General features: G+C 42.9%; 2 protein-coding genes across 6 annotated transcripts in view; both read right to left on the reverse strand.

Annotated features, from left to right (window-relative positions):
• The window catches only part of LOC118986919 (vascular endothelial growth factor receptor kdr-like), a 163,915-nt gene extending 160,305 nt beyond the window's left edge, over positions 1-3,610 (reverse strand). The window contains exon 1 of the mRNA XM_037045971.1: positions 2,808-3,610. Within this exon, the coding sequence (XP_036901866.1) occupies positions 2,808-2,886 (79 nt within the window). The 5' untranslated portion in view covers positions 2,887-3,610. The remainder of the gene's footprint in view (positions 1-2,807) is intronic.
• A 9,383-nt stretch (positions 3,611-12,993) lies between these two features.
• The window catches only part of ARHGEF9 (Cdc42 guanine nucleotide exchange factor 9), a 127,984-nt gene continuing 113,399 nt past the window's right edge, over positions 12,994-27,578 (reverse strand). For all 5 annotated transcript variants that reach the window (XM_037045972.1, XM_037045976.1, XM_037045975.1 and 2 more), the window contains exons 9-10: positions 26,914-26,982; positions 12,994-13,320 (exon numbers count right to left, since the gene is read on the reverse strand). In XM_037045972.1, coding sequence (XP_036901867.1) covers positions 13,139-13,320; positions 26,914-26,982 — 251 coding nt within the window. In that variant the 3' untranslated portion in view covers positions 12,994-13,138. The remainder of the gene's footprint in view (positions 13,321-26,913; positions 26,983-27,578) is intronic.

The following is a 27,578-nucleotide window of genomic DNA, read 5'->3' on the forward strand; positions in this document are numbered from 1 at the left end:
AGGGCTGCGTGGAGGGGGGCAAAGAGAGAAAAGCAGGAACAACTGTAATAGCATAAACACTAAAAAAATTAAAAGTTTAGAAAATCCTTATCTTTTGTCTTTTTCGCAAATATGTATCTATAAGCCATGTCTTCCCAATTCATTTCCTTAAAGGTTTTATTTCCCCTTTTCCTTGTTTTGGGGAGAGGAGCACCCAAAGTTACAAGCTTACATCTATGTTTATTACAATTCATACTGCCCTTTTGAATCCCCAGTCTATACCTGTCTATATGTTCCTTCTTTTGATTTGAATGTTTGCTTACTATGCCACCAATATTGTCCTCTACACAAGCACAAAATTACTGAAGAGAATGAAGCCGAAGCCAAAGCCTAGTGTTTTTCCTTCTTCAGAAATTGTCCTCCAGACACACATCCACTCTAAAAATATATTTTATGAGTGCCCTTTACCCAGTATTTTCAAGGCCATTCCAAACATTGACAAATCCCCTAAGTTTAATCTCTACATTTCTCTTACAGGAAGACACTTCGCTGAATTCCTTAGGAGACCCTCGTATTCCATTTCTCCGGCATTCCATCCCCCCTTTTTTCCATTCCAGAAATCCTATTGCAAGAAGACACTGCATAATGCTGCCAAGTCCTGTCTTCAAGGAACCAACATCAGGGCTAATGATTATGCATTCCTCTCCTAAAAGCTAAGGAAATAAACTTGTAAATAATTCATCCTAGATTCTTGCAAAGAGCAACATCAAGAACACAAGTTTTGTAATACTTCTTCTTTTTGAAATACAGGACTACAACTAGCCATCTCTAGACGTGGGACATCTCTGACTACTCAGTGACTATTCCTAGTGATTTAGTGTGGATAGTTAGCATCCGCTGGTACTCTCAGTGCCCAGTGAAGCTATTCTTCCAGCTGGCAGACCGACACCCAATTCCAGCAGTAAGGTGCTCACATTCCATCTGTAATCCATGGCAAATGTTATCTCCTTCCTACCAATATCTCATTTACTTTTTCTGCTCTGGTATTGTCTTTCTCCTTGACAAAGAAGATGGAAGCCAAACACATGTTTGTTCCTCCCATTTACAGTTAAAGAACTGAGGCTCAGAGAGAAGGGGACACAGGGTATGTGTAAGACCAGAGAGCAGTTGTTCAGATACCCGCTCCTCTTTGAGAAGAGAGTTGTTATGTGACCAACACGTGAGGTACTGTCACTCCCATTATGTTGGAATGAATGATCACAATGGACCTTTAGAGGTCCAAAGAGTTTAAATAATTTGACCAAGAGTATCCAGTACAACTCCAGATTCTTACTGGCGATGCAGAGGTTAGATTCCACACAAAGCCTGGAAAGGATGAGAAACGCCATTGAAATTCTAAGAACAGAAAACTAGGTGATGGAGGAAAATGAAGGTGGCAACTAAAAGCTATTAAGATTTTCCAGCTGTGCCTCGTGCCCACGGCCTTGTGTACAGGTAGCCCACATTGGGAATCGCCTGGGGGGCCGTGGGCGGAAAGTGTGGCTCTGAGATTTTCTAAATACATTAGAGGCTCAAGTGCTCTAAAGGTAACAAAGCAAGCCACCTCCAGACTCCAGCAAAGGCAGCGACAGCTGCAGCTTACAGCCCCGCTAGCAGTTCCCTCTCCCCCAACCCCCGCCCCCAGCTTTTGGCCCTCTGCCAAAAGGTTGAGGACCCTAGGGTTTACAGGCTGGAAAGGCAATCACTATCCGAGTCAGCAGGCGCCATCTACTGGAGGGTCAACCCACCTGCCTTTCCTTATCAAGAAAGTGCAAAGGCTGACCCAGTGACTGCTCGGCCCACTTGGGCCTTTCTTGGTTTTTGTTTGGTTTTGTTCTGCTGTTCTGCTGAGTTTTTAAAAATACATCTTAGAAAAATAACGGGGACTGCCCTGACTAGTTGTAGCTCAGTTGTTGGGAACCGTTCTGCAAAGTGAAGGGTAGACGAGTGTCCGGTGAAGGCGCATGCCTGGGCTGCAGGTTCAGTCCCCGGTCCCGGCGCCTGCGAGAGGCAATCCATCGATGTTTCTCTCACATCGATATTTCTCTCCCTCTAGTTCTCCCTCCCCTCACTCTGAGCATAAATAAATAAAATGTTTGTTAAAATACTGAGACAAGCAAATCTTCAACAGTTATAAATGACAATACATTTGAAAAACTACATCCAAAAAAGAAACCAAATTGAATCCTTTGTTCCATCCGTTTCTGGTAGTACCCTCTAAAGTCAGAGAAAGACTACAAACGTGTCTTTTTCTTTCAATTGCTCAGTTCCCCAAAATGTATGGACTGAATCTTGGGGATACAGTTTGCGCTCTGCGCAGAGGCTTTGCAGAGAGATCAGTGCCCACCCACGGGAATTGTGGCTGTAAAACAGAGGGGAGAGGCAGTGGTCCCCAGCCTAGAAGAAATGAAGATATCACTCTCAGGGGGGAATTTTCGAGATCTTTTGCAGCAAGTGTGTTGTTCTCTGTTAGGAAAATAAGGTAATGGCTACCAATCATTACACATAAAAATTCCCTGTCACAGGCTTGGCCACCCTCTCCCTTGGGGCTCTCAGTCCCCTGCATCCCGGCCTTTCTCTTCGCTGGCCCTTCGCTGACGACGGTAGCTTCCAGCCATAGATAGCTGCGGGTCTGGGCTCAGAGGTCCGTTCGGCAGGCCACAGGCCAGTAAAAATGTCTCATTCTGTTTGTGGCATTCCAGACCTGACTCCCCCCAGGTGAGCTGCCAGGTTGGAGCACCAGGACTCCACTCAGCGCCCTGTGACCTGTGAGGCGCCCCATTGCTTACCTGGAGTCCAGAGCAGGGTGATCAGGAAGCGGAAAGCCAAGACAGCCAGGGCACCATGGCCATGACGGGGCGCAAACATCTTGGGGCACAGAGTGCACTGCGCACTCTTGCTTCCCTCTGAGTCCTTTCGCTCCTCGTTCCGACGAAAAAGGCAGGGAAAGGGCGGGGAAGGGGGGGGGGAGGTCAAGGGTTTAAGGTAAAAGATCTAAACTCTGTCTTCTGACTTCTTACCTCTGAATTCTGACCCTACCGCCTCTTCCCGGCCCCCTCCCTTGCTACTGTCTCAGCGCAGGGCCGCCCTCTTCCCCTGAGACCCGTCCTAGGGCCTCGGAGATACCGAGCTATTCCATGAGGAACACAGCCTAGGCAGTCTCGCAGGGACTCTCGCTCTCTGCCTAACACTCTGTCTCCTCCCAGGCCCACGATTCCCTCTGAACCTTTGGTGGCAAGTAAGGTGTCGGGGTTCAGGACACCCGTACACCGAACCTGCGACTGGGGAAGTCGGCGCCGGCACAGGTACCGCTTAGCTTCTCTGCGGCGCTCGCAACTTTCTGCCACTGTGTTGAGAGGAGGCGGCAAAGTTTGTCTCTGGAGGGAGGAAGTTCGGGACAACAGGGGGAGAGGATGGGAAGGAGGGAGGAACCAGGAAAGGGAGCCTGGAGGAGTGCGTGGAAGAGCCCAGAGGAGGCTAGTGCAGCTATCCAGGAGAGCGCCCCTAATCGACTGATGGCCCCGGGGCTAAGCGCCTCAGTGCGGTTGGGAGGGAGCACCTGCCAGAGCTGCATTTCCCTTTCCTCCTTTCAGGAGCCCACCAGTTCCCTCCCCCAGGCTGATTTCTTCTTGGCCTGAGTTTCGGACCGTATCCGGGAAGGATGTGGGGGGTTCTTCAGGCAAGGAGAGGAAGCGTACACGTCAGCGCGAGTGTTCCCGAAGGAGAACAGTTCTGGAGCTGACTTCAGGCCTTCCGAGGCAGGAGGTTACTGTGTGCTCAGAAGGTGAGGACTGGGGGCAAATGGGTAGCATAGTCTGCCATAGCCAGCCCGGTAGGGACGGACCGAGACAAAAGCACCCAGACAGCTGGAGGGGCTATGGAGATACAGATTCTAGGGGAGTAATTGGCAAGTAGCAACAGGCATGTGGTAGGGGGTGTTTGTTTTGGGCAGAGCCAGCTGAGACGTTATTTCGGGGAGGGAAAAAAACCCCAGTTCATTTGGCTTTTAGTTGGGGGCCTGAGTAAGAGGCACTGGTCCCCCAGGCAGGAAACTCCTCCACCCGAAGGCTGAGCTGAGGACTGAGTTGCAGCCTCAGGTGGGTCCCCTGTGCCCCCCCGCCCCCCCGCCCCCTACACAGCTCCTTTCCCGCACGCCCAGAGGACAGGAGGGACCGCAGTGGTCGTTCACTCGGGCGGGACCACATCAAATGACTCAGACATCAGCTTCCCATCTCCGGTCTCAATCTTCCTCACAACCACTGTCTTGCAGAAGGATCTGGTGCTGGTGCAGCTGAAGGAGCCAGAGACCCCGTCAGACCCCAAGCTGGCCCGGAAGTCCACACCGTAGTTGACGTTCCTGTACGTCGGGCTAGCAGCCACTGGTGGTCCCAGAACACAGGAAGCCATGTTCTGCACCCCCAGACTCCAGCCAGTTCTCCTTGCCTTCCAGCAGCTTGCAGATTTTGAATGATCATACGGGGCGGGGGGGGGNAGGGGGGGGGGGGGGGGGGGGGGGGGCAAGGGAACCAGGACATTTACATCCCTCCCCCATCAGTCATTGTTTAAGAGCTACTCCCCTGCAGGGCACAGCAGGCAGTAATTCCCAGGCACTTCTGGCCTGCCATATGTATTCAGAGCAAAGTGGGTTCTCACAGCCTGAGAACAGCCCTCCAACAAAGACGCAGGTGCTAGCTATTGAAAGTCAGGTTGCTGTCCACAGAAATCAGAAGGGGAAGTGGGTGGAAGACCAAAAGCCTCTGCTGTGATGTAGGCATGCATCCTCATCTGTATTATCGTCAGCTCTAACATATTCAATACTTTCTGGGTGCCTGGTTTACTGCCGTGTTGCTCTAGGAATGGATGGCCCCATGACATAAGAAGTTCACACAGGGCAGGTCTGAGTTTCAAGCCCAGCTCATTCACTAACTGTGTGACCCTGATCCTTACCTTTGTCATCAGAAAAATGAGAAAAATATTCACACCTACCCCTTAGGGTTCCGGTGAGGAACCCATCACAGAGCTCAGTACATTAGCAGGCGCTCCATCAATTTGAGCTAGTATTTATCAATGACCGAAAGGATTTGGTGTTGATCCTGTTGTTTAGCACATGAAATGGGGGAAAGTATATGCCTATAGATACGGGGCTGGAAATGAGTGTGGGTCACCTTAGCTAATGTTGAACGGAAAACAGAGGGCATGAAATCTAGTGACCAAGGGCATAGACATTTAGGAGGGTTCTGGCTGAAGCTATACACTTGTGGTTGGCTTGCTACCAGAGCTTAGAAGCTCACTTCTGTAATCCCAAGAATACACACTTAGAGAGGAATTTGTACTTGAAGGTGACTCACCACTCCATAAGCACCATGTAAGTAGAAACGGTGTCTAATTTGTTGACCTCTGTAGTCCAGATAGTGGAAGTGGTTAGACACACAAGTACATATTTGTTGGATTAATAAATTAATGAGTACAAAGCGATATACAGAGCTTTTTACTTAATCTGGCCTATCAGTATTTTAGTCATGCTATTTCTCCCACTTGGAATACCCTCTATTTCTCTTCCCACCCTCTGCCCCATGCCTATACATGTGTGTGGTAAAAAAAAAAAATATATATATATATATATATATATATATATATATATATCCTTGCCCTAGGAGAACTCTAACCTTTGCTCTCAGCTTCTGGGAGGTAATCTGTAAGCCCTTGGAATGTCATATTCGATAGGAGTGATTTAGGGTAAGGTTTTGGCCGTACCAACAATGTGATTTAGGGTGTGGGCTGTGGTTTATCTGGTATCACATTAGTTCCTGAGGAGACTGGAGACTGAGGTCAGCCACAGGGCCAGTGACAGAGCCCCAGTCAAATCTCTAGGAGTTTGACTGAGCTACTCTGATTGGCAGTACTCCATCATGCATATTGTCACATAACGCTGCTGAAAAAGTAACCCTGTCCTGACTTCCCAAGACCACTGACGCTCCACATTTAGTACTTTCTTAGACTCTTACCTGTGCTTATTTCCTTGGCTGATTTTAAATCTTATCTTTTAGGCTTCATAATCCATAACCGTGAGTATAATAATGAGTTCTGTAAGTCTGTCTAGTGAACTGTCAAACCTAAGGGTGCTCTTTTTAAAAAAATATTTATTTATTTTAGAGAGGGGAAGGGAGGGAGAAAGAGAAGGGAAGAGAAACGTCAATGTGTGATTGCCTCTCATGTGCCCCTCGTTGGGGACCTGGTCTGCAACCCAGGCATATGACCTGACTGGGAATTGAACCAGTGACCTTTTGATTCCACAGGCCAGCAATCAATCCACTAAGCCACACCAGCCAGGGCCATAAGGGTGCTCTTGATTTGGAATTGCAATTGTTGTCAGAAAGGAGGGTGGTATTCTGGGTGGAGTGATCATCCTAATTACTCTGTTGCTCTAACCTTCACAACATGGTAGAATTTCCCATCCTCCGAAGTCTAGTTTATACCTTTCCTTATTTGGTAAAGTTTTCTAATGTTCATCCATATCTACTTCTGCTCTTCTGAGCTCACAAGACTTTTATATTTTTCTGCTCCCTTGAAGTTGGGTGAGGCCATGTGATCAGTTCTGCCATTTTTATCTATGACTGGAAGCAGGGCTGGAGAGTTTAGTCATAAGTGAGAAGCACTCTAGGACTCTCTCTCCCACTGTGGTGGGTTATGGAAATGTGTGTTGAGAAGGAAAAGCAGCCCAGATTGTGCGCTATTGCATGGAGAACAGCTGCCCTGGAGAGTCATGTGGACCCACAGTAAAATTTGCATGAGCAAGAAATAAACTCTTGTATGGTAGGCCATTGAGATTTGGAGAATACCTATTACTGCAGCACAACCAAACTTATCCTGACTGGTTACAGAGATTTTCCTCTGTCGGAAGTAATCATGCCATTCATTGAGTGCCTCCAGGGCCCCATCCATCCCTGTCATGGTACATGCTTATATGTTTTCACTAAACTCTGAGTGACTATGAATAGAGTTTTTATTTTGGTAGTTCTAGTATCCCTAGTGTACCTACCACAAGGGCTGATTGAGATTACATACTCAGTACCTGTGTGTTCAATCTAATTCATCAGGTTGGAGTCGGGACTATGGAGACGCGTGGCTCTTGTGAAGACAGACATAGTCTTGTCTAGCAAAATGTCTGAAATGATCTCTTGGAGAGCCAAGTAGAAGGAATAGAGGCTTCTAAAGAACACAAGACCACTCTATGTCCACATACCATCCCTCTTTTACTCTTCTCCAGTGACAACAAGAAAGTGTCCACATGACATGTATGGCCTTCTGGACAAGGCCACAACCCAAGACAAAAATGGGAGAGATGAAACCAGAATAGTGTGCTTCTAGGGGTACATGAATTTTACCTCCAAATACTGCTCTTTAGCTTTATTGCAAACTCAGCTAGTCGTACCATATGGCCAAGCTGAATTGTTCTGCACATGGTGGAACTTCTGGAAATGCTGGGAAGTCTCATATTGTTCTCTGGGACCTGGCAGGTAAAGGCCTGGCAAGCAAAATCTACCTTGTCAGTCCTATATCCTGGTCAGGAGAGAAGCTTCTGGGGGCCAGGGGTGAGCAGACCAACATAAAGAAGGAAATCCCAAAGGGTTCAAAAGCTAAGTGAGTCAAGAGGCACAATGGTGACCTCCATGACTGAACCACTGAAGTAAGCCAAAGCCCACAGCAAAGACTAGACCGTGGTCCTCCTCACACTTGGTTTTGGTATTAGATACAAAAGAACATATGGCTTCAGTACACTGTTGGAGGCCTAGGTTAGAACACATAAGAAATAGAGTTTTTGCTCTGGCTGGTGTAGCTCAGTGGATTAAGGGCAGGCCTGTGAACCAAAGGGTCGCTGGTTCCATTCCTAGTCTAGGGCACATGCCTGGGTTGCGGGCCAGGTCCCCAGTGGGGGGCATGTGAGAGGTAACCACACACTGATGTTTCTCTCCCTCTCTTTCTCCCTCCCTTCCCCTCTAAATAAATAAATAAATAAATAAAATCTATTTTTTAAGAAAGAAATAGTCTTCAAGGAGCATATAGGGAATGATACTCATTCACATGTTAATATCAGCTCATTCTATATTCTTGCTTCAATTCCTCCCACCCCCAACCTGCACCACCCCCCAGGAACTCTGTGAGAGTAAGCAGCTCTGAGAGCAGTTTGAATGGGGGTAGGGAATGGGTGAACACTCACAAGTGAGGTCACTTTGCCCGGCCACATTAAATGAGCACCCGGCTTCTCCAGTGTGAAATGCAGTTCACAAACCCGTTGTCCAATGGCTGTCACAAAGACTAAAAGAGACCCTTACATGTAAGGTTATTAAAAATAGGAGGAATTGTTGTATTGAAACAAGCCATAAGCTTCCTCCATCAGACCTAGTGGGAGCCTTTCCAGGATAGAGATAGGTCAGGGATGCCTGGTTTAGGAAGAGGCCTTTCCTGGGAGCTGGGATGAGTGTCCTCTCTCCCTTCTAATTCTGTCCATCTGGGCACAGCACAGAGACATCTCTCCTGACCCCCCCTCCACCCCCCAAAAAAAATCCTAAAAAAAGTCGAGCAAGAAGTCATCATACTCAACACGATGACCTTCCAATGTTGCTCTCCACTTTGGAAGATCTTCTGAAAATTATACTTTAAGTCCACCATCTCCTCAGCTCCCAGTTGAAGGGAAAAACAGTAATTACACAAAGCAAATTGGAAACTTAGTAATAAGAGAGATGAGTGGCGTGTCCATTGGTGAATACAACCGAGGGCAAGAAGTGGGTAAATGCTCGTAGCAAATAATTTTCTAAGTAGTATAACCATTCATTCTTCATGGTCCTAAAGGACACGGATTTATCATGTGCACCATATGGGGCTTTCAGAACAATTCTTCTGCTGATGAGACGTGTTTCATTTTAGGTACCTCAGGAAAGAAGCAGCTCCATCTAGGAGTGTAAGATCCCCACCATTTGTCTCCTCACCCTCCACTGTAGGATCCTCAAAAGGTAATCAGGCAGCACTAAGACCAGACATAGCGCTCTCGCTGTGCAGGAGGTCATTGAGATTCAAGTTTAGTAGCTGGGGAAGCGGGCTGCTGAGAACTGAGCCTTCTGAATTTGGTGGAGAGAGACAGCAGACCCCGTGGGAGGGGAGAGGGTGGGGGCAGTAGAGAAAGGGATTAAATGAGGAGAGAGACAAGAAATGAGGAACAGGTAAAAGATTACTGCTGGAGACAGTCCCATGATTACATTCTCCAAATCCTCTGGGAGGGGCACATCTCCAAGGCCTAAAGAGACAGTGCTTACAGCATAGTCCAGAGGCACAGTCTCTTCTCTTCCTCCCAGTTCTGGAGGTTGAAACAATTATCTGGCTCCTGAAGTGCTTTATTAGACTCAGTGTTTAGTTGTTCTCGAGAAAGGCAGGTGAGGAGGCAGTGCCAGGCCAGACCCACTATTGTATGTCTGACGGGCAGCATAAGATACCACTTGGGAGTCTGTGGGCAGCAAGGAACATCTATATGTAGGCGACACCATGATGAAAGAAAGAGTACGGTCACTCCAAAAGACGGAAGGAGACAGGATTGGGAGCATTAGGAAAGAACTGGGATTAGGGGATTCCTCACTCATGTAGTCTCTGGCTGGGTCCATAAAACAACTTCTATGCTCCCACGGGTACCCAGAGAAGGTACTGGATTTGCAGCTGCAAAGCCAAGGAGCAAGGTAAGGAATGGGCCTTCAAGTGCAGTCCAAGAGCCAGGTGACCTGAAGAACAGTCCCATCCATCAAGACACTTGAAGTGCCCATAGTTGCAGGATCAAATCCGATTCCAGGGACCAACTGTTCCAGAAAGAACGTAGAAGGCCCCAGCACATGGAGTACCTGGCAGTGGTGTGGCAACGCTAACAGGACAAGGCTAGGTTGGGGTAAGCTGCCCCCCGCCCCAGGTAAATTCCCTATACTTTGCACTTGGTAACACACACACGCACGCACACACACACACACAAATAGCACAAGAACTATGCCCAGAGGTGTCTTTTTACTTCTTTTATTGAACTCCATAAATATTTTCATAAGGCTTTGTGTCATTACAACATCATATTTTTGTTGTTAAACAGTTTTAAACACACAACTTTGACACTTGTTTGACAGGGTCAAACAGTCAGGTAGAAGAAACAAACTAAACTGGCAAATGCAGAGCAGCAGGGGTAATCAACATTGCTGTCGCCCGTCCGTCCACCCCAGCCCCCCCAGCCCCAGAGCACTAAAAGATCACTATTTGGCTTTACACTAGAATTGTTCGAACTTTCTTGTTGCTGTCCTTATAAATCCATTACAGATATACACAGAAAGAGAAGCGGGGAGAGGGAGAGGGAAAGAGGAGTCGGAATTCTGTGTTAGTACCATCCCACGGCAGGGCCCACAGAACACATCAGCAAAGCCTTTTGAAGAGCAAATCCAGGCCTCATCGAGCTGAGGGAAAGGGAGCTCAGGGCCATGCAGAAATGAAGATTTACACAGTTCTTGGGGATAGCACTGCTGTCAGAACACAGGATAGGCTGGGAGCATGAGCCCAGATAAGGGGGGCTCCCCATGGGGCTGCTGGCTGCTGGTTTGATTTGCTGCCATAGGCTGGGGGAACACTACAACCAAGGATGAACCGATGTGTTGTTTTCACAAGTTACTGACATCTGGCCAGGCCAGTGGGTTGAGTGGATGAGGGATGGGTGGATGAGAGGTGGGTGCTGTCATTCCTGATCCTGTAGCTTTGGGTACAGGCCCAAGGGAGCACAGGGACAAGGGAGGTTGCCCAAGAGATGCTGGAGGTCCAGGGACTTGTCTAAGCATCCCCTCTTCGTGGGCTCTAAGACCCTGGTGAAAGACATCAAGGCCAAGGCTAGTGGAGAGGAATGGCAAGTAGGAAAGAATATAAGTTCAAGGGAGGCCTACCCAGCTGCTGACACATATTCTGCTTGCCAGGGAGGTCTTTCTGTGTTAGGCACCGTGTACCCGGTTCCTTGCCAAGGGGGCTTAAGAAGCTAGGTCATGTGCAGAACAGTAGTGGCCGGTCCCGAGCCCCGACCCTCTGCCCAGCCCAAGCTTATCCTTGGCTCACTCCAGAAGTCTGCTCTGGGTGTGGTGGAATGGAAGCTGAAACAGCTTGCAATTTGATGCCCACAGAGAAAAAAATCCCCAGGCCTGGGTCAGGAAACACAGAGCAGCAGTCAAGCCAGCTACACTGAGAGCCCCACATAGCCATGGCCGGTGCTCAGTAAGCTGAGGTCCTTTCATGATGAAGTCTTCCACGGGGTCCTGGACAGACTCACAATGTCCAGATTCCTCACTAGAGTGGTGCTCCAGAGCAAAGTCAATCCTCATTCCTCTGTCCTCCATTCTTCTTGCTGTTCAAGGTTTATCCACCCCAATGGGCCATGTGGGGGAGGAGAAGCCAATACTCTTGCACCCACAGGAAACTCTTTGTGGGAGAAGTTAGTTTTGCTCAAGAGTAAATTCTGCCAAAAGGGAGCCTAAGTATAGGATCGCGGTTTCAGATCCTTTCTCCATAGGGAAAAGTCTCCCTGGGGTCCTTACTTGCTTCAAATGTCTTGAGATGGGAGAATGTTGGAAACAGGGCCTTCTTCCAGTGCTAGAAGTGCTTTAACTAAGTCAATACCAGCAATCCTCCTGTGCCAGCAGAGCAGGAGAAATAAGAAAGACAGGAAGAGGGCAAGGGCCATGGAAGATTGTCCATGCAATCTGCTAACAGTGGGGGAAGTCGCAAATCACTTGAATGGTAGGAACTGCACGTACACATTCTGGGCCAAGGCTGTCTCTTTCCATACCCATCCCTGTGCTTCCCTGTAGGAGGTGACTGTTGGCCTTGGATCTTGTCCAGGTCAATAATTTCAAGGCAGCTGATGACCTTAGTCAGGTAGGGTAGACTCTATCCCTACCCCTTTGTAGACACCTATAGATGCTGCCTAAACAATCTGCAAATGGAAACAGGGAAGACTGGGCTTTCAGACTGACTGCAGAGGGGAGCCCTGTCTTAAACCTACTTGGTCCAGGAGGCAGTTGGATTCCTCCCTCGGGAGACGGATAGACTCAGCCTGTTTGCTTCCGGTTCAGATCTTTTAGGTTAGGAGAGGGACAGGCTTAGAAGGAAAACCATAACCAAAGCATCTGGAAGAAGAGCAGAATTTGCCAAACTACATGCCAGATACAAAACCATCATGACTCAGCAGTGCTGCATCATGGGAAACCCCAGTGCTAGGAGAAGAAACAGCCCAGATGCAGAATATTCCCTGAACAGATGTCCTCTCCAGCATCATTATGTCTGACACTCCCTCACTTCTGTTTGGTTTCGATCCCTCTACAACACCTACAACACAGTGAAAGCAATAGAAATATTGAGCGGTATGTCACAGGCACAACAGAGCACGTCCAGACTCGCACGACTGAGAACAGAAGATGCAGGGGAAAGGCCGTTTGGGGCAACTGCAGGGCCGCAGAAACATTCGCAGATAGATGGTCAGCTGGTAAGAGAGGAGAAAGGAGACCCTCCCTTTACCTAGTAAAAAGGAAAAGGAAAAAAATGCCAAACTCCCAAACCCCACCACATTAAAGTAAATTCAAAAGTCATCAGCATCAATATCATCAGGAAAGGGAAAACCAATACAAACACATCTATGGTAATCATGACAAGTCAGTGAAGCACTCACGGGAGAGCAAAAGGATTATCTCAACAAGAGAAGGAACAAATAGAACTGTTGATTTCTGAAAGTAAAGGGGAAGGGGACAGAATAAGAACAACAAAAAACTTTTAAGAAGGGATCACATGTTTGGAAGTCACTGGTACCTCTTCCTACCAACTATAGATTTCACTTCCCCAAAACAACAGAAAACGGTTTTTGGTCCTTGTATGCATGTGTATATGTGTGTGTGTGTGTGTGTGTGTGTGTGTGTGTGTACACTCAAGGGTTGCTGTGTGTGTATATGTCCATATATATATATGTATATATATATATAAATTTCAACAGTGCTTCTCCGAAAAAAGGTCCATCTATAAATATAATTTTATTTACTTTATTTTAAAATTATCTGCCTCCCTGTGGGTATTATTTTTTGAAGGGGGTTAACCTGCTGAAGTTTTGCCAGAATGGTGACTGGCTGCGCTTGGGTTCGGTGAACTCAAAGACCTGCGACTGAGCGATGCCATCCGGGACGAGGTACTGGCCCTGGTTTAATGGGTCCTGCGGTGGTGGGTAGGAAGGAGGAACTGAGCGGGCAGAGTTGACACCTAGAGTAGATGAAAGATAAAAGGGAAAGGGTATAAGTTAAGTAGAAAGGGGCTTCTCCAACTCCCCAGTGACCACTGTGGGCAGACGATGCGAAGCAGTCTATTTTAGAGAGTGGACTGGAACTGAAGATCGCCAAGGGCAGACTTACATTCCCTAGCAGATTTTGGAAGGGCTCAGTGACCACTGCAACAACACATACTTTCCCATCTACATGGCGTCACTGAGAAACTCAGGGTGTTGCTATCGGTCAGTTTACAGATGAGCACACTGAGACCTGGAGGAAAATGCCATACCCCCCCAGGTCACAAAGCAAGGGCTGGAACTCACATTCTTTGACTTCTCAGTTCACAGCTCTGTCCCAGAGACCACAATCCATTATGCAGGGCCTAGTGCTACAAATAACCCCACAATATCCACTTAATACCAAACAACATTTTCCCCTCTTCTACTCCCCCCTGGAAGAGTCAAAAGAGCCTCATTAAAAACTACTGACTTCAGCCCTCACTGGTGTGGCTCAGTTGGTTGGATGTCATCACACAGGGAGAAAGGTTGCTGGTTCGAATCCCAGTGAGGGCACATGCCTGGGTTGCCGAGGGTCTCTGCTTAGGGTATGTACAAGAGGCAGCCCATCGATGTTCATCTCTCACATAGATGTTGACATCTTGATCCCTCTCCTGCCTCCCTTCCTGTCTCTAAAAATTAAAATAAAGTCTTTAAAAAAACTAGTGACTTCAAGGTAGGTCTTTGAGGTGGGGGGGAATGCTCTCCTAAAAGCTAAGGTACAAGTGATCTAGTCTCCTACACCAGGTTGAGTAATGAAACTATTTAATAGGAAAGTGATATTGGTAGTTGAGGGAGAACACGAACTCACCACCAGAAAATCTGATTCATGGAACACAAGAAAGACTTGGAATATATTTATGACCTTTCAAAGGGAATGATTTGATCATTTTTCAACTTTCACTAGGAGGGTTGGCAACCATCAAGGCAAAATCCAATGAGTGGAGAATTCTGGGAACCAGGGGGCCTAATATTAATGTTTAATCTTAATCTATATTCCGAACAGAATAGGCTGAGATACACAGCATATGATTAAGAATGCAAGGGAGACCTCTTTGCTGCTCCCATATACCTTCCTCATTCTGAGGCCTTGCCTGAAATTTCAACATTACAGCTTCTATCTTTGCCTTTGTTTGATAACTTGATCCCATGATGCTGGAAGTGGTATCTTATTAGGCTGCCATCAGCTATCGGCACTTCAGTGGGAAGGAACTGGTTCTTTCCTGTTGGGTTGGCCAAAAAGTCTATTTTTTTCATAAAATAAAAGACACATTTTTCATTTTTTTGCCAGTAACTTTATTGACTTGGATATTTTGAGTATGTCTGCTATCTCCCATGTGGTAGAACGTTGATTGCTCTCAATTACTGTCTCAATTTGATCACTATCAACTTCAACTGGTTTACCCAACCGAGGAGCATCGTCCAACGAGAAATCTCCAGCACGAAATTTTGCGAACCACTTTAGACACGTTCAATTAGTCACAGCACCTTCTCCAAACACTGCGCAAATCTTTTTTTAGTTTTACTTGTGTTTTCACCTTTTGTGAAATAATAAAGCATGTAATATGCTGAAAATGTTGCTTATTTTGTTCATCTTCAATATTAAAATGGCTAAACAAAAATTCAATAATTTTGATTTTTTAAATGCACGTTGATGTGACAGCTATCACAGCACAATCTAACAAAATTGTTTTGAATGAAGTTAAAGACAACTAAGTACTACTAGAGCCATCATATGGAAAAACAAACAAACAAACTTTTTGGCCAACCCAATATAAGAGGGTATTTTTTGTTTTGTTTTTGCTCTTATTTTTGCTTCCAGTTTCATCGAGACATAACTAATATATAACATTGTGTAAGTTTAAGGTGCAAAATGTGATATTTGATACACATGTATTGCAAAATGATTACCATAGTAAGGTTAGCTAGCACGTCCATCACCTCACACAATCATCATTTAAAAACTATTTCTTTAGCAACTCTCAGGTACACAGTAAGTACTGTTAACTGTAGTCATCATAGTGTACATTACAGCCTCTGGCAACCACCAATCTAATTCCTGTTCCTATACGTTTGTCTTTTACAAATTCCAAATATGAATGATATCATGTAGTATTTATGCTTTATTGTCTGACTTTATTTCACATAGAATAATGCCCTCGAAGTCCAAATGTTTCCATAAATGGCAGGATTTCTTTCCTTTTATGGGTGAATAATATTCTATTGTGTATATGAGTGCATGTGTGTGTATATACACACACACGTACATTTATTTTATTCAGCCATCCTCTGGAGGACACGCATGTTATTTCCATGTCTTGGCTATTGTGGATAATGCTGCAATGCATATGTGGGGGTGCAGATATCTCTTCAAGTTTCTGATTTCATTTCCTTCCCATATATACTGAGAAGTGGGATTTCTGGGTAAGATAAGAGGTCTGATTCTAATTTTTTGAAGACCATCCAAACTGTTTTCACTGTGGCTTACCAATTTACAACCCCACCAACAGCGAACAAGGATCCCTATGTCCACTCGCTATCCCTGGTCTCTTTGATGACAGACATTCAAACAGACGTGAGACAATACCTAACTGTGGTTCTGATTTGCATTTCTCTATTGATTGGTGATGTTGAGCAGCTTTTTATGTATTTGCTGGCCCTCTGTATGTCTTCTTTCAAAAAAAACCTACTCAAGCACGGGGGGTGGGATGGGATGGGAGTAATAGACAGAAAACTGTACTTGAAAAATAATTAAATAATTTTTAAAAAAAGCCCCCTGGCTGGTGTAGCTCAGTGGATTGAGCACGGGCCTGTGAATCAGAGGATCGCGGTTCGATTCCCAGTCAGGGCACATGCTTGGGTTGCAGGCCAGTTCCCGGCAGGGGACACACGATACATTGTGTGTCCTCGGCAGAGGCAACCATACATTGATATTTCTCTCCCTCTCTCCTTCCCTTCCCCTCTAAAGATAATAAATAAAATATTTTTAAAAAATTTTTAAAAAGCCTACTCAGGTCCTGCGTCCACATGTTCATTGAAATACTGGTTTGTTTTTTCTTTTTGCTATTGAGTTTATGAACTGTTTATATATTTTGAATAGTAATCCCTTATCAATATATGGTCTGAAAATATTTTCTCCTATTCTGGAGGTTGCCTTTTCACTGTGTTGTTTTGTTCACTGTGCAGAAGCTTTGTATTTTAATGTAGTCCTGTTTCTTTCTTTTTTATTCTGTTCCTTGAGCTTTGAATATCATATTCAAAAACTTGCTGCCAAGACCACTGTCAATCAGTATTTTCCTCATGTTTTCCAATAGGCCCAACATTATTGTTAATGGAAGTCACCAGTTTACACTAGGACTGACACTTTGTATTGTCTAGTTCTATGACTTCACAAAAGCATGATGTCCGGCCCCCATTATTCTAGTATTTTACCTTTTATTTTTAGGTCAACAGGTTTTTCGTATCATTAATAATTTTAAGAATTCATTCTACATTTTGGATACAAGACTTTCACCAGATATGTGTTTTGCAAATATTTTCTTCCAGTCTCTGTCTTGTGTTTTCATTCTCTTTTTTAACATATTTTATTGAATTATTGGGATGACATTTGGTCACAAAACCATACAAGTTTCAAATATATAACTCAACAAAACATCATCTACACACTGCATCATGCGCCCATCAACCAAAGCGAAGTCTCTTTCTGTCCCCATTTATCCCCCTTTCCCACCTACACCTACCCCCTTCACCTTCCCCTCTGACCATCACAAGACTATTGTCTATGTGTGTGTGTCTGTCCGGAAAAAGTGCAGTCATTGTTAATAAAGTGAGAACGGTTCACACAACATCGATGTAACCTGGCAGCCAAGGAGAGTGGACTGGAATGCGCATGTGTGAACAATGACTTCACTGTACTAGTCAGTAGGGGCGGTAGACACCATTGAGTGAGCACATGTACTGTGTGACTGTCGCATTCAAAATGACTGAGCGAGTAGAGCAACGAATCTGCATCAAATTTTGCATTAAGCTTGAATATTCCTCCGCAGAAACTATTCAGATGATTCAGAAGGCTTTGAGGGATGATGCAATGAGTGCAGTGCAAATAAAGTGTGGCACAAACGCTTCAAAGATGATCGAGAATCTGTTGAAGGTGATCCATGTTCTGGAAGGCCTGCAACAAGCAGAACACCTGAGAATGTTGAACATGTACAGGCTGCAATCAACAAAGATCGGTGACTGACAGTGCTAGAACTAGAAGCTGATCTGGGGATTCCAAAAACTACATTGTCCAAGATTTTGACACAAAATCTTGGCCTGAAATGTGTTATGGCAATATTCGTATCATGGCTTCTGCCACCAGAGCAGAAGGAATATCATGCTGCAGTTGCCAATGACTTGACTCAAACCGCTACCAATGAACCAGATTTCCTCAAGAAGGTCATAACTTTGAAGGGGATTGAGACATAATTGTCCTATATACAATGTTCCTTGTATCTTCTTCAATAAATGCCTCTATTTTTTCATACTACATGGCTGGATACCTTCTGGACAGACCTCAAAAAAAATGTATATAAAATCCCTTCACCTTCTTTCATCCAGTCCCTCAAATTCCTCCCTTTCTGAAAGGTGGCAGTCTGTTCCATGTAACCATGCTTCTTTTTCTATTTTATTCATCAGTGTGCTTTATTCATTAGATTCCATATACAAGTGAGAACATATGGTATTTATCTTTCTCTGACTGGCTTATTTCACTTAACATAATGTTCTCCAGATCCATCTATGCTGTAACAAAAGGTAAATTTTCCTTCTTTATTAGGGCTGAGTAATATTCCATTGTGTACATATACCACAACTTTTTGATCCACTCATTTACTGATGGGCACTTGGGCTGCTTCCAGATCTTGGCTACTGTAAATAATGCTGCAATGAACACAGGAGTGTACAAATTCTTTCCAATTAGTGTTTTGGGTTTCTTTGGATATATTCCCAGAAATGGGGTCATAGGGTTAAAAGGCAGTTCCATTTTTATGATTTGAGAAAACTCCATACTGTGTTCCACAGTGGCTGCACCAGTCTACATTCCCACCAACTGTTCCCTAGGGTTCCCTTTTCTCCACGTCCTTCCCAACACTTGTTGTCTGTTGATTAATTGATGGCAGCCATTTGGGCAGGTGTGAGGTAACATCTCATTGTGGCTTTAATTTGCATTTATGTGATGAAAAGTGATGTTGAACACCTTTTCGTATGTCTATGGGTCATCTGTATGTCCTCCTTGGAGAAGTATCTATTTAAATCCTTTGCCCATTTTTTAATTGGGTTGTTTCCCTTCTTGGTGTTGAGTCATATAAGTTCTTCAAATGTTTTGTAAATTAACCCCTCATCAGATGTATCATTGGCAGATTGTGTTCTCCCATTCAATAGGTTCCCCTTTTATTTTGTTGATAATTTCTTTTGCTGTGCAAAATCTTTTTAGTTTGATGTAGTCCCATTTGTTCATTTTCTCCCCTTGCCCTAGGAGATATATTGTCAAAAATATTGCAACAAGAGATGTCTGAGATTTTACTGTCTATGTTTTCTTCTAGGTTTTATGGTTTTGCAACATACATTGAAGTCTTTTATCCATTTTGAATTTGTTCTTGCATTTGGTGTAAGCTGGTGGTCTAGTTTCAACTTTTTGCATATACAATATTGGTTCAATTTTCCCAACACCATTCATTGAAGAGACTGTCTTTATACCATTGTATGTTCTTATCTCCCTTGTCAATACTAATTGATCATAAAGGTGTGAGTTTATTTCTGGGCTCTCTGTTCTATATATTAATCTATGTATTAGTTTTTATGCCAGTACTATGCTGTTTCAATTAATATGGTTTTGTAATATAGTTTGATACCAGGTATTGTGATACCTCTTACTTTGTTCTTCTTTCTCAAGGTTGCTGAGGCTATTTGAGGTCTTTAGTGGTTCCATATCAATTTTTTGAATATTTGTTCTAGATCTTTGAGATATGCCATTGGTATTTTAATAGGAATTGTGTCAAATACGTACATTGCTTTGGGTAGTACAGACATTTTAAGGATAATTTCCCCCTTCCATTAACACAGTATATGCTTCAACTTATTTTGTATCTTTCTCCATTTCTTTCTTTAGTACCATAATTTTCCAAGTGCAGGACTTTACCTCCTTCATTAAATTTATCCCTAGGTACCTTTTCTTTTTTTTTGGGGGGGGGTTGCCATAGTAAATTTCATTGTTATCTTAATTTCTCTTTCTAGTAGTTCATTATTATTGTATAATAATATGCCACTAATTTCTGAATATTAATTTTGTATCCTGCTGTTTGGCCAAATCTTGTTAGAGCTAGTAATTTTCTGGTGGACTCTTTAGGGTTTACTATGTACAATATCATATCACTTGAGAATAATGACAGTTTTACATCCTCCTTTCCAATTTGGATGCCTTTTATTTCTTCTTGTGTGATTGCTACAGCTAGGACTTCCAGTACTATGTTAAGTAAGAGATGAAAGTGGACATCCCTATCTTGCTCCTGATCTACAGGGAAATGCTTTTAGATTTTTGCCTATTAAGTATGTGGTTGGCTTGGGATTTGTCATTTATGGTACTTATTATATTGAGGTATGATACCTCTATTCCCACTTTCCTGAGAGTTTTTATCATAATGAGTACTGGGTTTTATCAAATGCTTTTTCTACATCTATTGATGTGATCATGTGGTTTTTATCTTTCATTTTGTTTATGTGGTGTATCACAATTATTGATCTGTGGATATTGTACCAACCTTGTATTCCTGGAGTAAATTTCACTTGATCATGGCGCATGATCATTTTAATATATTGCCAGATCTGATATGGAAATATTTTGTTGCATATTTAAGTATCAATGCTCATCGGAGATTTTGGCCTTACTTCCTTTTTATGTGGTTTTGGAATTAGGATAGTGCTGACCTCAAAAAATGAGCTTTGGAAGCCTTCCCTCCTCTTGAATTTTGTGCAATAGTTTGAGAATAGGTCTTAGTTCTTTGGATGTTTGGTAAAATTCATCTGTGAAGCCATCTGACTCAGGACTTTTGTTTGCTGGTAGTTTTTTTTTTTATTACTGCTTCAATTTCATTAATATAATTGGTCCATTCAGATTTTCAGATTCTTCCTGATTCAGTTTTGGAAGACCATATGTTTCTAGTAATTCATCCATTTCACCCAGACTGTCCAACTATGAAATATAGTTATTCATAGTATACAATCATTTTTATTTCTGTGGTGTCACTTGTTAGTTCTCCTCTTTCATTTCTGATTTTATTTATTTGGATATTTTCTCTTTGTTTCTTGATGAGTCAGGTTAATGGTTTGTGAATCTTGTTCATGATTTCAAAGGACAAGTTCTTCAATTCATTGTCATTTAATTCCTCTATAATCTTTCGTTATTCCCTTCTTTCTGCTTTGGGCTTTGTTTCTCATTCTTTTTCTAGTTCTTTTATGTGCAGGGTTAGATTTTATTTTGAATATTTTTTCTCCTTGATCTATGCCTGGATTGCTATGAATTTCCCCCTCAGGTCTGCTTTTGCTGTGTCCCATAGATCTGGGGTTGTTGTATGTTCATTTTCATTTGTTGTCAGGTACTTCTGATTTATTCATTGATCTCACTGTTCACCCATTCATTGTTTAATAACATGTTACTAAGCCTCTATGCATTTGAGTGATTTACACATTTTTATTGTAACTGATTTTTAGTTTCATAGCATTGTGGCCAGAGAAGATGGTTGATATGATTGGAGTCTTCTTAAATTTATTGAGATTTATTTTGTGTCCTAGTATGTGGTCTACTCTTTGAGAATATTCCATGTGCACTTGAGAAGAATGTATATTCTACTGCTTTGGGATGAAGTGTTCTGTAAATATCAATTATGTATAAAGGGCCCATGTACAAAGGCTAAAGGGGGTAGGATTGAGGGTGGGAGGGGAATGGGTAGGGCAGAGGAGAGTGGTGGTGGGAAAATGGAGACAACTATATTTGAACAAAAGTAAAAAATTTTTTTTTAAGATTTTATTTATTTATTTATCTTTAGAGGGGAAGGGAAGGAGAGAGGGAAAGAAACATCAATGTATGGTTGCCTTTCGTGCATCCCCTGCTGGGATTTGGCCTGCAGGGAACCGGCCTGCAACCCAGACATGTGCCCTGACTGGGAATCGAACCGCGATCCTCTGGTTCGCAGGCCCGCGCTCAATCCACTGAGCTACACCAGCCAGGGCTAAAAAAAATTTTTTTAATCCATCCAATCTAGTGTGTCATTTAAGGTTGCTGTTGCCTTGTTGATTTTTTGTCTGAATGATCTAACCACTGATATCAGTAGGATGTCAGAATTGTCCACTATGACTATATCTCTGTTGATCTCACCCTTAAAGTCCACCAAGATTTTCTTCATATATTTAGGTGCTCCTGTATTGTGTGCAATATGTTTACAAGTGTTACATTCTCTTGTTGGATTGATCCCTTCCACATTATATAGTGATCTTTTTTTTGTGTATTGTTATGGCCTTGGTTTTGAAATCTATTTTACCAAATATAATTATTGCTACCCCAACTTTTTTATCTTTATCATCATGGAATATTTTTCCATCCCTTCACTTTCAGTCTGTGTGTATCTTTTGTTCTGAGGTAGGTCTTATATAGATAACACATATATGGGTCATGTTTTCTTATCCATTCAGCTACCCTATGTCTTTTGATTGGAATGTTTAATATCTTTACATTTAAGGCAATTATTGATATGTACTTTTTCTTCTTCTACTTCTTAAAGCAGGCCCTTCAACACTTCTTGTAATACTGGTTTAGTGGTAATTCCTTTAGCATTTTTTTTTGTCTGGGAAGCTCTTCATTTCACCATTATTTTTAAACGATAGCCTTGCTGGATAGAATAGTCTTTGCTACATGTCCTTGCTTGTCATCACTTTGAATATTTCATGTCAATCCTTACTGGCCTGAAGTGTTGCTGTTGAGAAATCAGCTGACAGCCTTATGGGAACTGCCTTGTAAGCAACTAACTGCTTTTCTCTTGCTGCTTTTAAGATTCTCTCTTTGTCTTTAACCTTTGCTCTCTTAATTATGATGTGTTTTGGGGTTAGGGTATTAAATTTCCCTACCATTATTATATCTTTCTCTGCATCTTCCTTCAGATCTGTTAGTATTTACTTAATATATTTAGGAGCTCCAATTTTGGGCACATATATATTTGCAATTGTTATAGTCTCCTGATGAATTATCCTTTTATCATTATATATACTGACCTTTGTCTCTTGTGACAGTTTTTGACTATTTCTCCGATACAAGTATAGCTCCCCTTGCCCTCTTTTGTTTTACTTATGTGGAATATCTTTTTCTATCTCTTCACTTAAGTCTATGTGCATTCCCGAAAATGAACTGATTGTTTTTTTTAAAGATTTTATCCATTTATTCTCAGAGAGGGGCAGTGAGAAAGTGAGAGAGAGACATCAATGTATGGTTGCCTCTCACATGTCCCCCACCGGGGACTTGGCCTGCAACCCAGGCATGTGCCCTGCCTGGGAATCAAACCAGCGACCCTTTGGTTCACAGGCTGATCAATCCACTGATCCACACCAGACAGAGCTGTTTAGAGGTTTTTATGTGGGAATAAGTTTCCACTCCTCTAGGATAACTGTCCAGGAGTGTAATTGCTGGGTCACATGGTAGTTATATATTTCATCTCTTAAGAGAGTGCCCAACTATTTTCCTAACTGGCTGTACCATTTTACCTTCTCACCAGCAAAGTATAAACAACTCAATTTTTCTGTATCCTTGCCAGCATTCAGTGTTGTTATTATTTTTTATTTTAGCTCTTCTAATAGGTATGTAGTAATAGGTCATTGTGGTTTTAACTTGTATTTCTCTAGTCATTTATGATATTGAACATCTTTGCATGTGTTTAACTGCCATCCATATACTCTGTTCAGTGAAATATGTTTACCTTTTGCTTATTTTCTAATCCAAATAGGCAGTTTCTTTTATTGTTGAGTTTTGAGAGTTCTTTATATATTCTAAATACCAGTACTTTATCGAATATATTGTTTGCAAATATATCTTTCTAGCCTGTAGCTCAGGGGTGCCAAGCTCATTTTCACTGGGGGCCACATCAGCCTTGTGGTTGCCTTCAAAGGGCCGAATGTAACTTTAGGACTGTGTGAATGTAACTGCTCCTTAACAGTGAAGCGAGAGCTCGGCACTGCTGCCAGGTAGAAATGAGGTGCCAGGCAGATAAGATAAGGTAGAAGGCTGGATTCAGCCCGTGGGCCCTGTGTTTGCCTCCTGTGCTGTAGCTTGTGTTTCCATCCACTTCACATAGTCTGTCACAGAGCAAACTTTTCTATTTTGATGAGTTCTAATTTATCAATTTTCATTTTGTGGTTCAAGATTTTGTTGTCAAGTCTAAGAACTTCTCTGTCTACCCTAGATCCTAAAAATCTTCTCCTTTTATCTTAAAATTTTGTCATTTAAAATTTGAGTCCATTATCCATTTTGAGTTCATTTTTATAGCATGTAAGTTTAGTTTTAGGTTCTTTTAAAAAAATTTTTCCCTATGGAAGTCCAGTTGTTTCAGCACCATTTATTGAAAAGGCTATCCTTCCCCCAGTGAATTGCTTTAGCAGGCCTGTCAAAATTCAGTTGTGTGAATTTGTGTACTTCTATTTCTGGGTTCTCTATTCTGTTCTGCTGAGCAAATATATCCATCCCTCTGCCAATACCGCACTCTCTTGGTTACTGTAGCTATATGATTAGTGTTGAAATCAGGGTAGACTGATTACTCCAACTGTATTCTGCATTTTCAAGATTATTTTTAGTAATTCTAGTGACCTACTCTGATTTTGGGCTGACTCTAAAACCTCTGGAGATGGGGGGCCACGCTCCTGGATCTAGGCAATTTCATGAAGATAGACTTAAATAGTTTGATGGATCAAGAGTTAGCACAAAACTCTCAAGAAGTTATGTAGCAATTCGTAAAACCAAGGTGGTATGAAAGACAGATGTAAAATGAAAAGGCCATCCTTGGAGCTAGGCTTTGTCGTCCAGAGCAGCAGACTGAGCTGATAAGGCCCCATGGCATTACAGATGGCGTTGAAAAGGGTCACTAGAATAATTACCTATCCAATTATATTGTGTTAGAGAAACAGCAGTGCTTCTCCGTCCCTCTCAGGAAGGGGTCGCTGGAACAGTTAAGGAAGCTAACTTTCATTGGTACCTGAAAGAACGCCTTCCCATGTATATGATATAACTATTAAATTTCTGAGTTTGACAACTTCTTCCTCACATGTAGTAACTTTGAGTCTCAAAATATATCAGTCACCACAGGCCTGGACTAGGAGTCTTAAAGACTAGAAAAAGAAATAAGGGAAGAAATTCATAGGAATTCTTGGAGGTTTGAAAATAGATGAGTTTCTTTGAAAGTCTTAAGATTGCTATTAAAGATGGAAAGCTGTTCCGGTAAACCAGGGTTCAGACATTGGGAGAGAAGAGAGAACCCAAAAGGGCCAGGTTTGAGACTAGACAGGGTGGGGAAGGAAACTGACACAAAGTCTTGGTATGATTAAACAGGACTGCTTTCTAGTTGCTTGCTTTGTGGAATTTTCCCAAGCTGTAAGATTCTCAGTGAATAGAACAGGCAGTGTCAAATGAGCTTAAGGGAACCCGGGCTGAGATAAAGGGGCACCATTCCATCAGGAAGGTCAGTGTGGTGAGGACAGTGAAGGAAATCAGAGTGAAAGATACTCAGGAAGTGAGAGCCTCCTGAAGACAAAGGCCGGGCACTAGGAAAGTAGCTCCTTTGTAGCTTGAGGTTTCTCCACCTGCCTGGGGCTCTTTTCTGCTCATATGTCTGTCCAAAGAAGGGACTTATTCTCTTGCAGAACCCTCCTATTCATACAGATCACATCTTTACTGACAGTAGCTCCAGATTGCTTTCTAACACTATCCCTCACGTTTTCACCCCCAAGGGGTTAGGAGTGGTTGCCTTTAATTTTGTATCTAAAGAGAATCACATTTGCATGATGAGAAAAAGAGCCAGTAAGGGCCTCCCAAGGGCAGGAAGCAATAAGCAGTTAAAAGGATGGTCATGTCTAGTTAGAGGGGCTCCAGCTAGGGACACTGCTTAATTGGAAATCAGATATGCACAGGCATGTAGCCTCCTCAATAAAAAAGAGTGTCATCAGGAATAATTAAGGGTGCTTTATGTGACTGCTGGAATTTCAGGCGACTTGTATTGGATCAATTTGTGTGGCGGTGACTCATTCTGAATCAGCACCCACTGAGAAAGCAGAAGGAAGGGCCTGGGAAAAGTGAGGTCTGCCTGAGACTGCCCACCCCTGGGGACCATTGACAGTGGCTATCAGTGACAATAGCATTTGTTAATAACTGAGGTGAGACCAAAAAAAAGTGAACTGTTCTTTCTCTAAATGGAGAATGAGCAGAACCCTGGGGTGGCGAGGAGAGAGGTGGGGACTTACAGTCAAGCTGACTTATGTTCAGAGTCACTTCACCCAGAACATCCTCAGTTTTCTCATCTACAGAATGGGGCTAGTAATGCCTACCTTTTTAGGGGTGCTATAAAGATAAAATGAAACAACTTATGTAAAATGACTGGGATTGAATAGGCCCTCAAGCAACTAGAGGGTAGTTCCTTCCTTTTGTTCACCTAAGCATTTTAATTTTGTCTAGTTCATGAAAATGAGAAAATGGGGTTTCGTTTTATACTCAAATTGATTTTCAAGGTATGTTTCCTTTGTAAGTTCTTTATGGTTCACAGAGAAAGAAACACAATCAATATTTCAATCTTCTTGATTCAGTTTGAAGTTCTTCATTCTGATTTGGAATTCTTGATATGCCAAATGTCCTCAAACCAATGAAAGTGGTGCACATTTCCCTGACATATTTATACTTATTAATAAATTCTACATATTTTTCTATTGTCCACCAGTCTGTAAAGTTTTAGTAAAGTTTAGCTTTTCTCGCTCATTTATTTAGGCAAAAAGGAAAACAGCTTCTTTTTTTCCCTGTACCCAATGAGCTACCTTTGGACATAACTACCTTACCCTACCTAGACCAGGGGTGTCAAACTCATTTTAACCCAGGGACACATCAGCCTTGTGGTTGCCTTCAAAGAGCTGAAATAATTTTAGGACTGTATAAATGTAACTCCTCCTTAACTGTTAAGGAGTTGAAATAACATTCGGCCCTTTGTAGGCAACTGCGAGGCTGATGTGGCCCTGGGTTAAAATGAGTTTGACACCCCTTCCCTAGTCATCCCTGAGCATTAAACCTTTAAGACCATTTGCAGTGTGTAATCATGGACACCTGAGGACCCAGGCACTCCCCACCACCCCAAATGAACTTCAGCATGGAAATAAGCCTAGAAACATGCAGGCACGTAGTCTATGGCTTCCCAGCCTCCCAAAGAGAGTGAGTGGGGCTGGGGGAGCAGGGAGGGAAAGTTGGTAAAAAGCAGCTTTACCTTTTTGCTTAGAGACTTTTCTCACAGTCATTGCAGCCTGTCTCTTCTGGTTTTCAGAAATTTCAAAGCCTATAAACACAAAAACACATGATTAGGTTAAGAGAAACACAGACCTTTCTTAAATGTCTAAATACATTTCTGGAAGAGTATTTCTGGCAAGATATATCAAAAGCCTTGAGCCTGGCTGGCGTAGCTCAGTGGATTGAATGCAGGGTTGTGAACCAAAGGATGGTGGTTCAATTCCCAGTCAGGGCACATGCCTGGGTTGCAGGCCAGTTCCCAGCAGGGGACACATGAGAGGCAACCATACATTGATATTTCTCTCCCTCCCTTCCCCTCTAAAGATAAATAAAAAAAATCTTTTTTAAAAAGCCTTGAAAAGTGAGAAAGGAAAGTAATCAGAAACTTGAGCAAAAACTTAGCTACTGAGATGTATTTCACAGTACAAAAAAGTACAAAGGGGGCAAAAAAAAAGATTGTGAGTTAAGAGGCTATTAAATGGAGAATGGTTGACTAAAATGTCATGTGAAGTGGAAAAAAATATTTCACAACCCAAAGCAAAAATATGAAGAAAAGTAAAAAAAAAAGTCAAAAGATAACAGATTACAAAAGAAAATGTACATAGATATAAGAAAAGTTTCAGAAAAAATCGCATGGCAAAAAGT

The sequence above is a fragment of the Sturnira hondurensis genome, unplaced genomic scaffold (assembly GCF_014824575.4).
Source record: "Sturnira hondurensis isolate 20B ecotype Veracruz unplaced genomic scaffold, ASM1482457v3 Scaffold0004711, whole genome shotgun sequence".
Lineage (NCBI taxonomy): Eukaryota > Metazoa > Chordata > Mammalia > Chiroptera > Phyllostomidae > Sturnira > Sturnira hondurensis.